The sequence below is a fragment of the Cololabis saira genome, chromosome 23 (genome assembly GCF_033807715.1).
Source record: "Cololabis saira isolate AMF1-May2022 chromosome 23, fColSai1.1, whole genome shotgun sequence".
In the NCBI taxonomy this organism is placed as follows: Eukaryota; Metazoa; Chordata; class Actinopteri; order Beloniformes; family Belonidae; genus Cololabis; species Cololabis saira.
This window is the reverse complement of record NC_084609.1, coordinates 24,361,865-24,376,120: the sequence shown is the minus strand read 5'-3', so window position 1 is coordinate 24,376,120 and position 14,256 is coordinate 24,361,865. Positions and strand designations below refer to the sequence as shown.

The 14,256-nt window shown below is 41.0% G+C and overlaps 1 protein-coding gene across 1 annotated transcript in view; it reads left to right on the top strand.

The window, feature by feature from the left end:
- The window catches only part of LOC133423987 (copine-8), a 132,481-nt gene extending 119,727 nt beyond the window's left edge, over positions 1 to 12,754 (top strand). The window contains exons 16-20 of the mRNA XM_061714338.1: positions 823 to 950; positions 3,512 to 3,614; positions 6,502 to 6,559; positions 6,679 to 6,752; positions 11,606 to 12,754. Of these exons, the coding sequence (XP_061570322.1) occupies positions 823 to 950; positions 3,512 to 3,614; positions 6,502 to 6,559; positions 6,679 to 6,752; positions 11,606 to 11,794 (552 nt within the window). The 3' untranslated portion in view covers positions 11,795 to 12,754. The remainder of the gene's footprint in view (positions 1 to 822; positions 951 to 3,511; positions 3,615 to 6,501; positions 6,560 to 6,678; positions 6,753 to 11,605) is intronic.
- The last annotated feature ends 1,502 nt before the right edge of the window (positions 12,755 to 14,256 follow it).

The following is a 14,256-nucleotide window of genomic DNA, read 5'->3' as shown; positions in this document are numbered from 1 at the left end:
GAAATATCAAGCAAAAAAGCATCAGACATCTGAAATTCAACTCAATAAGACAGATCAAAACAGGTTGAAAATCTAAAGGAAGAAGGAAAAAAAACTTGATTAAGTTGGGTGTTACTTTATGAATCTCCTTATTGTTGCAGTATAAAGTGAGTAAAATAAATAAAAAGCTCAGGACTAAAACATAATTTGACACATTGGAAAGTGGAGCAGTGAGAGGGAGATAAATGAACCGTCTCCAAAGACGACGTTCAGAAGTTCACAGCCGGCGGTTTAACATCCAGGGTGCAGAGATGCTCCTGTCTGCCTGTGTTGAGATCCACACAGAGGAGATCTAGATTGTGTTCCTGTAGCCGTGTCATGAAGAAACACCTACTGCATCCTCAATATTCCTGTCATGTCCTCGATGAGGATCGAGGGAAGAAACAGTTTGAACTTCTTCCTCTTTGCGCTCAGTTTTGATCCTGCTTCACATCCTTGATGTTTCCCCTTCAACCTTTGTAAATCTGAGGTCTTATTCCCAGCATTACTTTGGCTTTGAAAAACTCAATCAGCTGCTCCCACATGTAAACAATTTCTCTGCTGCCACGATAACCCATAAAAACAAATGTTTAAAAGGGCCAGGAATAAAGAAAAATCCAAGAATCGCAAGAGGAAAATCACAAAAGGGCTGCTGGGAAAGTCTGCAGATGGTGTTTAACTTGAAACATATTGAGCTGAAGTTAAAACTGGGTATATAAGTCCTCTTTCTCCCATCTGCTTCTCTTCTGCCTGTTGTAAGTTAGTCCTTGCTGGTAATCCTCCCCTCTGTTCTCGTCTCCCCAGAACGGGAACCCTCAGAACCCGTACTGCGCGGGTATCGACGGCGTCATGGAAGCTTATTACCAGAGTCTGAAGTCGGTTCAACTCTACGGACCCACTAACTTCTCTCCCGTCATCAACCATGTTGCCAGGTAACACCTGCACATCACTCTTCATTACTGCACCTCTGTTTTTTTTTTTGCCGTCGCGCCAACCCTGTTTTGTTTTTACACTCAGATACTTGCTGTAACTCCGTATTTATTGGATTTAATTTAATCATGTGTGAAAGAACACAGAGTTCTGTGTGAAGCGAGTGTTGCCAGGTAGCTGTGAAGAGTTGGAGGAGTCTGATTGCATTTTTGTCCCTGGCCTTGTCCTTGAGTTCATATGATGAAGAAAAATATCAATTAAGAGACACTTAGAAACTTTTCCTGCGAGTGTGTAATGAGAGTCGGTTCCTTCCTGACCCAAACCTCAGCACTGGCCGGTGCCTCGTTAGTGGCTGGATTTAGCAAGCCGGGGCTAGGGATTGACCTGCTGACCACCAGCTCTACAACTGGTACAGAAATCCCCTGGACTTGTGTTGAAACTGACCTCCAGTGGTTGTTGTTACCTTTTTTAAATGTAATTTTTGGAGTACTCTGCATTAAAGATCAAAAAGACCTTCAGCTGTTGATTAAACTCAACCGCCAACATTCAAACTCCTGGGTTGAATAAGTTGTGGAACAAAAAGCAGCCGCAGTTCCCCGACAGACCACTGGGGGCAAGCTCCAAACAGCCGATGTTACAATGTCACACTTAAAAGTACACCCTGGGACAAAAACTGGCTTTGTTTTCTGTTTTTTTTTGTGCCATATCATGTAAAATTCTATAAATCAATCTATAATCAGGGGTGTAGTCTTTCGTTTGAGAAAGTGAGTGCTCTGTGGTGAGACGTCTGGATGCTTTATGTCTGAGAAGTTTTTTTATTTTGAATTATTTCTCATCCAGCCACGAGACTTTGTGGTTTATTCTGATGTTTTTGTTTTGGGATACAGTTTGTACAGTTTCACCAAACAGGATACGTTAACCAGTGAACTTTGCAAATATAGGTTATTTATGCAAAGATATTTGCATAAAGATAGATATTTATATATATATATATATATATATATATATATATATATATATATATATATATATATATATATATATATATATATATATATATATATATATATATATATATATATATATATATATATGCATACTTAGTTTTTATTATCTTATTCTGCTTTTATGGTGATATGGATCCCCTTGGGTCTGAAATAAAGATAAAAAAAAAAATATATATATATATATATATATATATAGGCTATATATATGTATATATGTATGTATGTATATATATATATATATATATATATATATATATATATATATGTGTGTGTGTGTGTGTATATGCACACTATATGTACATACAAATTCTGCATCAACATTCCTCCAAACATGTTCTCTGTGCAGCAGCTTACCACAATAATTGACCCCCAAAAAACAGGAGGAGACTCTAATAACAAAGACGAGATGTTTTCGTTTTTCTGACCAAAGACACTTTGTTAGAAAGTTTTAGAAATCAGGTCATCCTTTTCAAAGTTAGCTTTAGAGGGTTTTATCAGGGGGTGAACTTAATTTTGCATGCCATGTTTTTCTGCTCTGTTTTCTCCCGGCCTCTCCCAGCAGACTGCAGATCATTATTTGTTGTTTTTGCTTGTTTCCACACTAATCCGCGCATGTTCTACATATTTCTCCGCTGAAACCTCATTAAAACTTTTACAGCTTGGTGTAAGAGCCGTGTGAAGTGCTTCTCTGCAGCTCTGTTGCCTGTTTGTCGGCTGTAAGCCTGCTGATAGTTGGTTGTCACACAGAGACTGTTCTCATGACACCGCTTCTCATCATCTCTAATCCTGCCTCCTCCACCTTTATTAACTTCCTCTGTCCTTCTGTGTCTCACTCTGTTGTTCTTTAGTTCCTTCACAACATCCAAGTCTTTCTTTACACCCTGAACCTCTTTCAGCCGTGATGAAAGAAATTGAATCAGAAGCCTTTTATTCAGTATGTGACTGAAAGATTATGTATCACATTACAAAAGCTGAGGAGCTGTAGAAGGAAAACCAGACAGAAATATCTTCTTATTTTCACATAACTTGTTATGCATTCTTTAAACCACACTGAATAATCATTAATATGCTTCAAAAATAGTCTAAAACTCAGTTGTAATAGAAAAATATGTGTAGTGCTACTGCGGATTGTCAGAGATAAGCAACAATACAGTAAGATGGGAGGTGTTTTCATGTGGAAGAGTGAAGGGGAACATAGTTCCCTGTTTTACCAATGCCATTCGGGGGATTTCATCATCACCTGTGCAGACTATTGATTTAAGACTCAAATTCAGAGAATATATGACGTTTAATTAGTTTCAGCACTGTGCAAGTGAAAATAAAGGGCATGTATAGAAAAAGATGAGGAGATAATAATATATTAAGGTATGAGGTAACGCCCATGAGTTTAAAACAATCCTCTTTAGGGAGCGTCTTGCCAAAGTCTTCGCTTTGAGCAAACGCGGGATGGTGATGAACACTAACCTGACCTTCTCATGGTGCTCAACTCACACCGTCTCTATTTCTGTGGAAGGGGGAGAACGAAAACTGCAGTAATACTTTTGTTTTCTTCCCAGGTATGCAGCGTCTGTAAAGGATGGCTCTCAGTACTTTGTGCTCCTCATCATCACGGATGGCGTCATCTCAGACATGGCTCAGACTAAGGAGTCTATTGTCAACGTGAGTGCATGTGTCCGCAGCTGAGTCTGCACTTTAGAATTTTAAACCTTTTTGGGGAAGAACTGTGAGTTGTTGTTTAGCCGCTATTTAAAGTTTGAAGGAGACTGCTGGGACCCAAACGAGCCAAACTGTAGGTTTGCTTACCATATGCTATTCTGATTGTTTAAGGCTTAAACAATCAGAATAGCATATGTCTTGCTTTATAGACTGAGGAAACATATTTACATGTCTCAACTCAACCCAGAAATAAGATGTAAATAAGTATGTTTATGTCTGACGGAGCTCTGCAGATATTTCAGCGGATTCTGCTGAAGGAGCTGGGAGCAAAGCTAACTTTGACATACGGTGGGCGAACCCAACAGAAACACGTTGCAGAAAGAAATAGGTCATGGGACCTAATGCATCGTCCATTGTTTTATACAGTCCATGGTACATACACCACTTCTTGAGGGAAAAATGTTACATAACTAGCTTTTTAAGTTGATCACTTGAATGAGCACGTTTATGTAATTATAATTGTATTTCTTTGCTGGAGTGCACAAATATAAGTGCCCAAAGTGACTGCTAACACTGATAAAAGCAAAGTAATATAAAAAATCTTTGATTTTGATTGCGGTTCAGATTTGCAGGATACTGTGACATCACTGAAGCAGAATCATACAGCTTTATAAACACCAACGTGTGTGGCGGAAAGCTGTAACGCCAGTTTCAAAAAGGCTAAATCCCTTGGTTGGAGAGAGATGGTTGGAGTTAAATCAAGGGTCCGACCCCGCCCCCTGAAACCTGCCGCTGTGAACAGAGCTGTACAACGTGGTTGAAAAGGACCCTGTTGTACTGGATCTGTGTTGTATTTCTACTAAAATATGTCGGGTATTTCATCAAGACTTCACAAAACTGTGCTAAACATTGAATATGTAATAGAACCACGTCTCTACATGACTAAGATTTCTATGATGGTTTTTATGCCCTTTTGTTTTTTATAAAATACCTTTCTGAGTACACAACGGAGTTGCTACTGTTTTTTCTTTGTGTTTGCTGTGTGGCTCTCATCTACGACAGCGTGTTCTTCATCCCCCTATCCTCTGGCTCTAAAGAGAAGCCAAAAATGCCACAAAAATTGGGAAAAAAAGACATAAATAACAGCGAACTGTAGCCATGTCTGTGAAGCCGCCGACCCAGGAAGTGAAATGTTAAAGACATAAAGGAGAAATAAACCGAGGGAGAAAGGGAAAGCCAAACGAGCAGATGGGAGTAGAGAGACCCAGAGGACCACAACCATGGGGAGCAAAAAAGATGCTCAAGATGTTTGGATGCTATCATCAATCTGTCTGCAGCCTCAGGTCAACACATTCAGCAGATTACACTCAACACACATTCTGCTGGCATCCTTTTTAATACAGACTCCGCAACACACACACACTCACACACACACACACACACACACACACACACACACACACACAGAGGCACACACGTCATTTGTGAGCTGTCACAAATCCAGGCCGTGTTGTTGATTCTCGCATCTCCAATATTATTGACTGTGATGTCTCAGCCCACGCGGCGCGCCGGGAGGCGCCGTCATAAACACACACATCAAATCCTCACACACATTCTTCCACATATCTGTGTGGAAAACATCAGTGTCACATTATCTGGTTACCACTAATAAAAAAAATGCATGCGGAAAGGATCTTGAGGGCATTCGCTGACGAACATCTCTCTTAAAGTCCCATGGCAGCATTACCAATGTGTTGAGATCTGAAATTGGGCCGGGTCGGGTTTTATAGCCATTCTGATGTAGGTTTGATGGTTTATTTCACTGATTATAAAATGCTCCCATCCGGTGGCTGCAAATCAAGCCCAAGTCTTGTTGTTTCTTCAGATGCATTTTTACGAGCAACGGTTGTGGTTCCATGATGTTTTCTGCCGTACTTGTTCAGTCTTTTTCTAGTCGTGCTGTCCTGGGCAATTTAACATCTTCATCGAGGCCTCTAGCGCTTTGCAGTTCATGTTTTTTAATCATATTTGTTTTATTATTGTTTTGCATTGTCTATGCTGGGAAGTCCAGTTTTGTTAGGATTGGCAGCCCCCTAAATGTTTTTTCACTTATGAATAAGCTTCCCCTCTATTCAAATACAAATTGTTTGCTTATGTCTTTCCTTCTGGGCATTAAGTTAACACAAGTGTAAATGCTTCAGAGAAGAAAACTACTAAAAGATCTGCTTTTATAGCTGCAACTTACCCTCTTAAATCTTGAGATAACAAAGGTAAGGGGTTACTTGATGATGATGATGATGATGATAATAATAATACGAATAATTCATAATTAATAATAACTATAATTGATTAATTAATAATAATATTGATATATGTTTCATCTGAGTTTGTATGTACGTTACTGAGGAAACTGTGCGATAGCTCCCACACATACACACCACTATCACCTGCAGCCTCTAATATTGTCTTGTATATAACTTGTGTTGCTAATTTACCTTTTTTGTTTTGACGTGTGTGTGTTTTTACAGTCTGTGGGATCAATTAAGGTTGATTTTATTATATCTTATTTGCCTAATACTAAGACCCAGTAAGATCAAATCTTTTTAATAAGGTTTTAACAGGAAAAATAACATGTGATTTAAGGTGGGGGTAACTGATGTGTGTGCTGTCCAGACTCTGCTCTGACGTGTTGTCAACGTAAACGGACTCAGTCTGGCTCGCTTCAAAGCCAGTATCCTAGCAAGTGTGTTTTCCTCTGGAGATCCACACGGAGAGCTGTGGAACCACCAAGTCCCACCTGACTCATGTCTTTGAACCCACATCATCTTTACCTCGTTGTTGTTTTGCACAAATCAAAAGTGGTTCATATTGAGCGTGTTTTCTCTTTCAGGCCGCCTGTCTGCCGATGTCCATCATTATTGTAGGAGTCGGCCCGGCAGAATTCGACGGTAAGCCACCAAAGTCCTGAGTTACGCGTTAAAAAAACAACATTGTGTCAGTGGGACGTAATGTTTACATGTCAGATGCAATGTCCTTTCAGTTTATTTATTTATCTTTTTTGGGTTAGCCATGGTGGAGTTGGACGGCGATGAGATTAGGATCTCGTCCAGAGGAAGATTCGCTGAGAGAGACATTGTTCAGGTACTCACGTTTTTACACTCTTACATATTAAACATTGTCCAAGTAAATTAACTTGTGGACATGTGTCTTTAATTTCTTTTTTTAATGATGTCCATTATGATTGAAGTAAATTAAACCTTAAATGCAGCAGGAATCACAGCCAGGCTGACCAGCTACAAGTCTGCTGCGTCTGCTCCACCTCTTCTCACCTCAGCTTTTGTTAGTTTTTTTTTCTCCTGTGGAAGACAAATCTTTACTGAAATCCCAAACATTAGAGATAGTTTCAACTTTGATAGGATGTGGATCAGATTTACAATTGCACTCAGTAGCAGGGGGTTCATGAGCTTTGGTAATTAAATTACGTTACCACACAAGAGCAAGATTAGGCAATAAAGTGGTGATCATCAACCCCTTTAACTACGTCAGCCTTGCTGGTTGGATGTGAACCAGGAGTCCATTTACCTCCATGCTAAAAGGTCCAGCTTTGCAGACTTTTGACTGACGTTGTTTTAATGTCTTCTGAGTAGGCCTGTGTTGAAAAAATCGATTTCCCAATTCTAAATCAATTCTCATATTATTTCCTAAAAATCGATTCATATGTCTAAAGATCGATTTTTTTTTTTCTTTTTTTTTTTCTTTTATTTATTTATGTATTATTATTTTTTCATCATTACATTACAACTTTTGGTTATTTTTTTGTTTATCCCCAAAGAAGGAATGTTTTGTTGGACACGAGAATAACTGGTGCCATGTTTTTGCCTTTAAATATGTTTAAAGGTATGAAAACATTAAACTGTTAGGTTATAATTGCATAAATTGTCTATATTTCATTACTTTATATACTGTCTTGGGGTTACATTTGCAAAAAATGCTAAAAACCAAATGCTCAAAAATTAAAAACCAAAATAGACCGAAAATGGAACAAATAAAAACGGAATGTGGGAAAAAATAAAACGATTTCATCCGTCTCTATTTCCTCCCTGGATCTGTTTGATATTTCTGACCCACATGTTTCTGAAAGCAGTTCTATCTGCATTCTGGGAGCTGATTGGTCCTTACAGCATCATTAGCTGCCAATACTTGCTGTTTAATCTCAATATAATACTAGTATTAATATGTTGCATAACTACACAGTCATATAATTCATGCAACAGCTCAAAAACAGTTTTAATAACACTAACCCAAATCAATATCGGAATCGAATCGGATCGGATCAAATCTTGATAATCGATTCTGAATCTTAAGAATTGGAATCGAATCGATTCTTGACATCTGAATCGATCCCCAGCCCTACTTCTGAGATGTGAATAAAGTCGTAAAAGCATAGTTTTTCTTATTTTGAAGAGAATACATGTTGCTGTGCTGTTAACAGTACTAACAGACCGCCATGAATAGATGTGGGTTGTTCTTTAAGGCTCAAAACGATGCTTAAGTAGCCAGCACACTCACAGCTGAGTCGTGTGTCTGCTAAACAATCACATCACATCCCGCCTCCTCCAGCCAAGCCAACCTGGAGCTAGGCCCTCCTTTTGAAGTGACTAGCTTCACCTGGACCTCTGCTGAGGCCCGGCTGGGACAGAGCGGTGGAGACTGCAAGGCTGCATCATTTCTATCGTTGCCACTGAAGTGACATTGACACAGGAGGTCCCACTGAGAACCTCTCCTGGGACGCTGCGACTCCTCAGCCGTGGATAGACTGAAGGGTCCGCTGGCTTGCCGTGGCAAAGTCCTGGGAGACTGGCGTCTGCTGTATGTCAACAGTTTCCTTGTTACTCATAGTAACAGATGTTTAAAATACCCAGAATCACATGCAGATATAGCTCGAAGCATCCCATCTTCCAAACTAGAATTGTCACAAGATAAAGATCAGAGTGACAATCAGGCACGCAATCTCACAGCGTCTGAGACTGATATGAGAGCAGTTTGCACACAACCAGCTTTATAGATCATTTCTACACTTGTATTTCTGCCTCTACACCTATCTTTATCCTTTTGACCCTCGGTTGCCGCGACCACCGATGCAACGCTCCATGTTTGTGAGGAGACAGCTCTCTGCCACTCCACTCTTTTCTCAGTTTCTCTTCATTAAAGTGAATAAAAGAAGCTCCTCAGCTCTAACCCCAAACCTTGTGGTCCAATAAGAAAGCCTACGGTGCATTGTGGGGTCTGCAGCCAGTGGTGCAGAAAGGATCCGTGTAATGCACAAGTAAAAAGTAGAGGCATTGGATTTAAACCCCTCAAATTGTTGATAAATTTATATCACTTGGTATTCATTGCTTTGACCCTTCAGTCATGTGTTTATCCCCATTTCGCACTCCTTGCATTCTCTCTCCTCTTTTTCCCATATTGATACTAGGGATTACATCACAGCCGGGACTTTTCAGATCCATGCTCTCCCCGAGTCAAAGCAAAGAGAAAAATGCAACCATTCACGGCGTGCTGTTTGCTTGATTGTGACACAGTGAAGTCGCTGGGTGACCTTTATGCTGCTGCTGTCAGATCCCGCCGCGGCGCTCCCCTCCCGTAGAGCCACAAGGATGCTCATTAGCTCACTTTTTAATGAGCTGATGTCCACATCTATGGAGCAGCTCCATGCAGAACATACCGGGGGACGGTGTGAAACCAAGTTTCATACAGGAGCGTTGCAAGTAGCCGGGCCCTGAGGCTCTCATTATCAGCCAGCTAATAACCCCATGTGACATGCTGAGGACTCCCCTCCACAGCCAGGACTTCCAGCACAAATTGGCTTCTCATATTTTGATTGCAGGTGGCAACATCTAATGTTGTAGACAAAGCAATGCCTTCAGTCTGTAGTGCACCCATGTAGGAAACACGTTAATTTCCAACCAGAAGTTGCAAATAACAGCTTGGAGAACCCCTGATAGGATTACTCGCATTATTTAAGGTATTTGGAGACACCTGTGGCTGTATTTTACAGCACTCCTTCTAAAGCAAGAACTTGGTTACATGACATATTTGGAAATTCACAAGAAACCAATGAAGACACTAGTAAACTTTGGGTACAGTTTCCAGATGCCAGAAGGTTTTTGGTGTGAAATGTTCAAATGGACCCCAGAACAACAATGAAGGACATTGTGAAGATGCTGTAAGAAACCAGGAAGAGAGTATCATCATCTCCTGTAAAACACCTTCTGTACCAACATGAGCTGAGAGGCCACGTAAGAAAAAGCCACTGCTCCAAAGCTGCACATGGAGACAACGACCTTCATTTTTGGAAACTTCACTGCAAAAATTTAAAATCTTAACAAGAATATTTGTCTTATTTCTAGTTAAAATGTCTCATTTTCAGTCAAAAAAATCTCATCACACCTAAAACAAGACTCATCACTGGGAAAAAAAAACAACAATTTTCACCTGTTTCAAGTAGATTTTCACTTAAAATAAGTAGAAAAATCTGCCAGTGGAACAAGATTTTTTTGCTTGTAATGAGAAGATAAATCTTGTCCCACTGGCAGATTTTTCTACTTATTTCAAGTGAAAATTTACTTGAAACAGGTGAAAATTGTCAAATAACAAGTTTTTTTTCTGGTGATGACTCTTGTTTTAAGTGTAATGAGATTTTCTGACTAAAAATAAGACATTTTAACTAGAAATAAGACAAATATTCCTGGTAAGATTTTGAGTTTTTGCATGTTTGTCCTGCAGTCGGATGATGCCATGATTGAACTGTTGGGTTATGATGATCATCGTATTGTTTAAAGGACAAAGGGAAACCTGGCAGGCCCCAGAAATATAGACGGTATAAGAAGAGGTGGACAAAAGCACCTGTCACAGCCGTCAGCTCCTGCAAACTTCCACTTAGAAAGTTCCTGAAAGGATCCACCATGATTTCTGGCTTCTTCAGCTGATCCACATCGGAGGAGATGTGGAACTGCAGGGGAAGATCCAGAGAAACTCAGAGAAGCTGCCTGCTCCTCGCTGAGCTCCAGCCTCAGACCCTTCCAGACCGACACCCAGCAACGACGCTCTGTTAGGAGAAGTAACAGAACAACAAACATATTCTCTTTAAAATATGAATGACGGTGCTCTATTACTTCTTTATTCACGGGTCAGGTGTCATCCTCATTAGGCAACAAATGCAAGAAACAAGTGATGACAGGTAGCCAAAGGTTGTGCCAGCTGCCAATCAAAAATCCACATCCCCCATTATACATATATTTGTTACTTTATATCATTATGTTCTTTGTGTTTCTGTTGGATATTTTAACATGGAAGTCAGTGGTGGAGTCGGTCCCTAGTGTTCAGTCGAGAAGCTGCGGTTTTTCTTACTACTGCGAATGAGCTGTGAAGTTCAGTATGGTGGTGGCAAAATCATGCTTTGGGCCGGCTTTGCTGCAACAGAAAGTTGCACTTCACAAAATAGCAACATGAGAGAAAAAGACTATCCAGATATTTTGAAATGGCATCTCAAGACACGGGCCGAGAATTTGAAGCTTGATCCTGATGTTAATCAGATATTTTGAGTTCATTGTTGCAGATTACCGTACTATAAATATGGAAGTAATTCACTGATATAAACACTTCAACAGTTTCTGCATGACTTCAGTAGCTATGCAGCCTTGAGATCTGTCGTTTAGTGTTGTCTGCTTTCTGAGCCGCAGCTGACCGGGTCCAAGTGTTTGTCATTAGCAGATAAATACCAGCTCAATACAATAGTTTAGAGTCCCATCCTCCTACACACCACAGAACTGCACATCAGCCAATTTGATTTCCGTTGTTTCTGTAGATTTTAATTTTTCCTATTGGACTGAATCTCTTCTATTTATCAAAACCAGTTTGTGCTTGAAGCCGGTTGGGTTTATGCATTTAATAATATCTAGTTGAACTAACATTTCATCCCTCTCTCTTCCCAGTTTGTCCCGTTTAGGGACTACATCGACCGGACCGGGAACCACATCCTGAGCATGGCCCGTCTGGCCAAAGACGTCCTGGCCGAGATCCCGGACCAGTTCCTGTCCTACATGCGGACCCGCGGGATAAAGCCTTCGCCGGCGCCGCCCCCCTACACGCCGCCGGGCCAGCCCCTCCAAACCCAGATATAAACGAGAGCAGGGCTCAGAAAATGTTTCCAAGTCAGGGGTTTCGCAGAAGTTTACGCGCAAAATACTTCCATTTCCTTAAAGCCGCTCTCCACGCCTTCGCCGTCACGGATCACAGCGGTCTTTCTCGTGTCAGGAATCTGCACATCGGGCTGGGATAGAGCCGCTGCTGAGGGGAAAAGCTCAAGAGAGTGTGTTTACTTCCAGTGTCAAGCATTCCTGTAAACGTCTGGATTTGTACTCATTTGTTTTGTTTCTATTTTATTTTTTTAAACCGGGAAAGGCTTCGGAGAATGTTAGGAGGTTCAAGCTGCAAGAAAGTAAACACGGACGGGAACAATGGACCACTCTCTGGAAACGTTGTCAAGAGAATGTCCTCAGACAACCGAAGGAATCACTTAATATGAAATGAACTTCTGTAAATAAGTGGAGATATCTAACTTCTCTCTCTATCTCTCTAAGTCACTCGCTGTTTACAGTAAACGCTATCAAGCATTTTTATTGTTGATACTTTTATATATATGTATAGTTTCCATATGAAGCTTGTGATACTCTTACTCTCTCTCTCCTGGCATTTGTGTCAGTGCAGGTCCTGGTGCAGGTCCTGGTAGCCCTTCTGTACTGTACTCTGGTGTTTGTATCCAAACCTTTGCATGAGTGTAGCCTCAGTCAAGTGCATGCACGTAGTGGTCCTGCACTACCTCTACCGCCCACCCGTCGCCTGTGGGAGGTGAGTGTCATTTTCACTTCACTTCGTCTAACTCCATCCGTCTTTCCTTCGCCTCCCTCCCGTTTCTGTGGCTGTGTTTCCATGCAGCATATTTTGGAAAATTGATTTTAGCTCAAGCCAGGTTTTGTGATAAAATCTAACAAACTGGAATCGCTACTAGACCGACCTCCTTCTCAGTCCGGTCCGCCCTCGTGTCTCCATTTACAGTGACGGACCTGGCGGGATCCACTGACATAGCAAATGTAGTATTTGGTGGTGGTAGTCCACTGTTTTAGCTGTTTGCCAGATGCCAATAAAAAAAGAAGATGACAGCAAAGATGAAGCAAGAATAACAATCTGGAACAACAAGATGAGCATTGAAGGGGCTGAGACGGTCGCTGGATCTTTGTTTGGCATTTACTTAGACTGCAGTGGTGGCGATTATTGAGAGGAGCCGACTCAAACTAGAAGAGGACCTCTGCAGCTGGACCACCTAATTCCTGTTTACAGCGTACCTACTCTGCAGCGAGTCAACGCCCTACAGGTCACACTGGAATACGTAGAAGTTGTCATCGCAGGGCCGTTCCTGGCGATGGAGACACACGGCAAAGGTCAAGGCCTCCGAATATAACCCTATATCCCTTACTAATGCAAACCCACCTCATGTTGGCTACGTAGTTTAAGGTGATGTTAACATGTGTAACATTTCTATCACCTTTAAAATTTACTTGTACTTACATCTCATTAAGGGAGGGATGCTCATATTGACTTTTGACACAATTAGCACTTGATTGGTGGTCAAAACATTTTCAGAGACTATTTATTGGTTCCCACAGCTATGTCAGACTTAATTTCATGGGAAGCAAGAAAAAATCCTGCAGTCTGAAGTTAGTACTAAACTTTGAGTCTTAAAATTTGAATTTCATCAAAGCAGGCTCAGACTTGGGGGCGGGGCCTGCTCACTTGGGGGCGGGGCCTGCTCAGGCAGGACCTGTGAAGCTGACCAATCACAGAACTCCCTTCAGCAGCTCCCTTAACAACCGTTTCTCAAGCAAATGCAGAGGGAATAGTAGCATCAGTATCTTGTATTGAGCTGTGTACTGTGCACAGATATATTTAATGTTACTCTAAATTATTCCTTTTTTTTTTAATTGTCAGAATATTCTTAGTTTGTACATATTTTTCTTTTAACAATTGAAAGTTTCATGTTGTATGGAAACACAGCGACTCTTTCTCTCTCCATCTCTGTCTCTCAAGTCGCTAAGGCAAGGGTGGACAATCCTGGTCCTGCAGAGCCCCTTTCCAGCATGTTTTAGATGTTTCCCTGCTTCAGCACACCGTGATAAAAGTAGCTGTTTCACCAACAGAGTTGTCCAGACCTTTATGACAAGCTGAGGATGACGATTAATTTGAATCAGATGTGAGGGAGCAGGGAAACATCTAAAACATGCTGATATGGGCTCTGGACGACCAGGATTAGCCACCCCTGCGTTAAGGAGTTTCATCTCGTGTCGTCACTTCGCTTTTCTACCCCATCTTTGAAATTAAAGCAGCTGTTGTCAAACAAATCGTTTGAGCATAAAGAGCCCAGTGGTCAAAAATGCATAGAAAAACACACTCTCCCTCCGTACTCTCTTCGGTTCTTATGTGTGTGGGTGTGTGTGTATGCTTTTATCGCACTTTTTGGCTTTGATACAGCTTTATACGTATGACTTAATGACGTGTGTTTCTTTCATCACGTGAGCGAGGACGATTT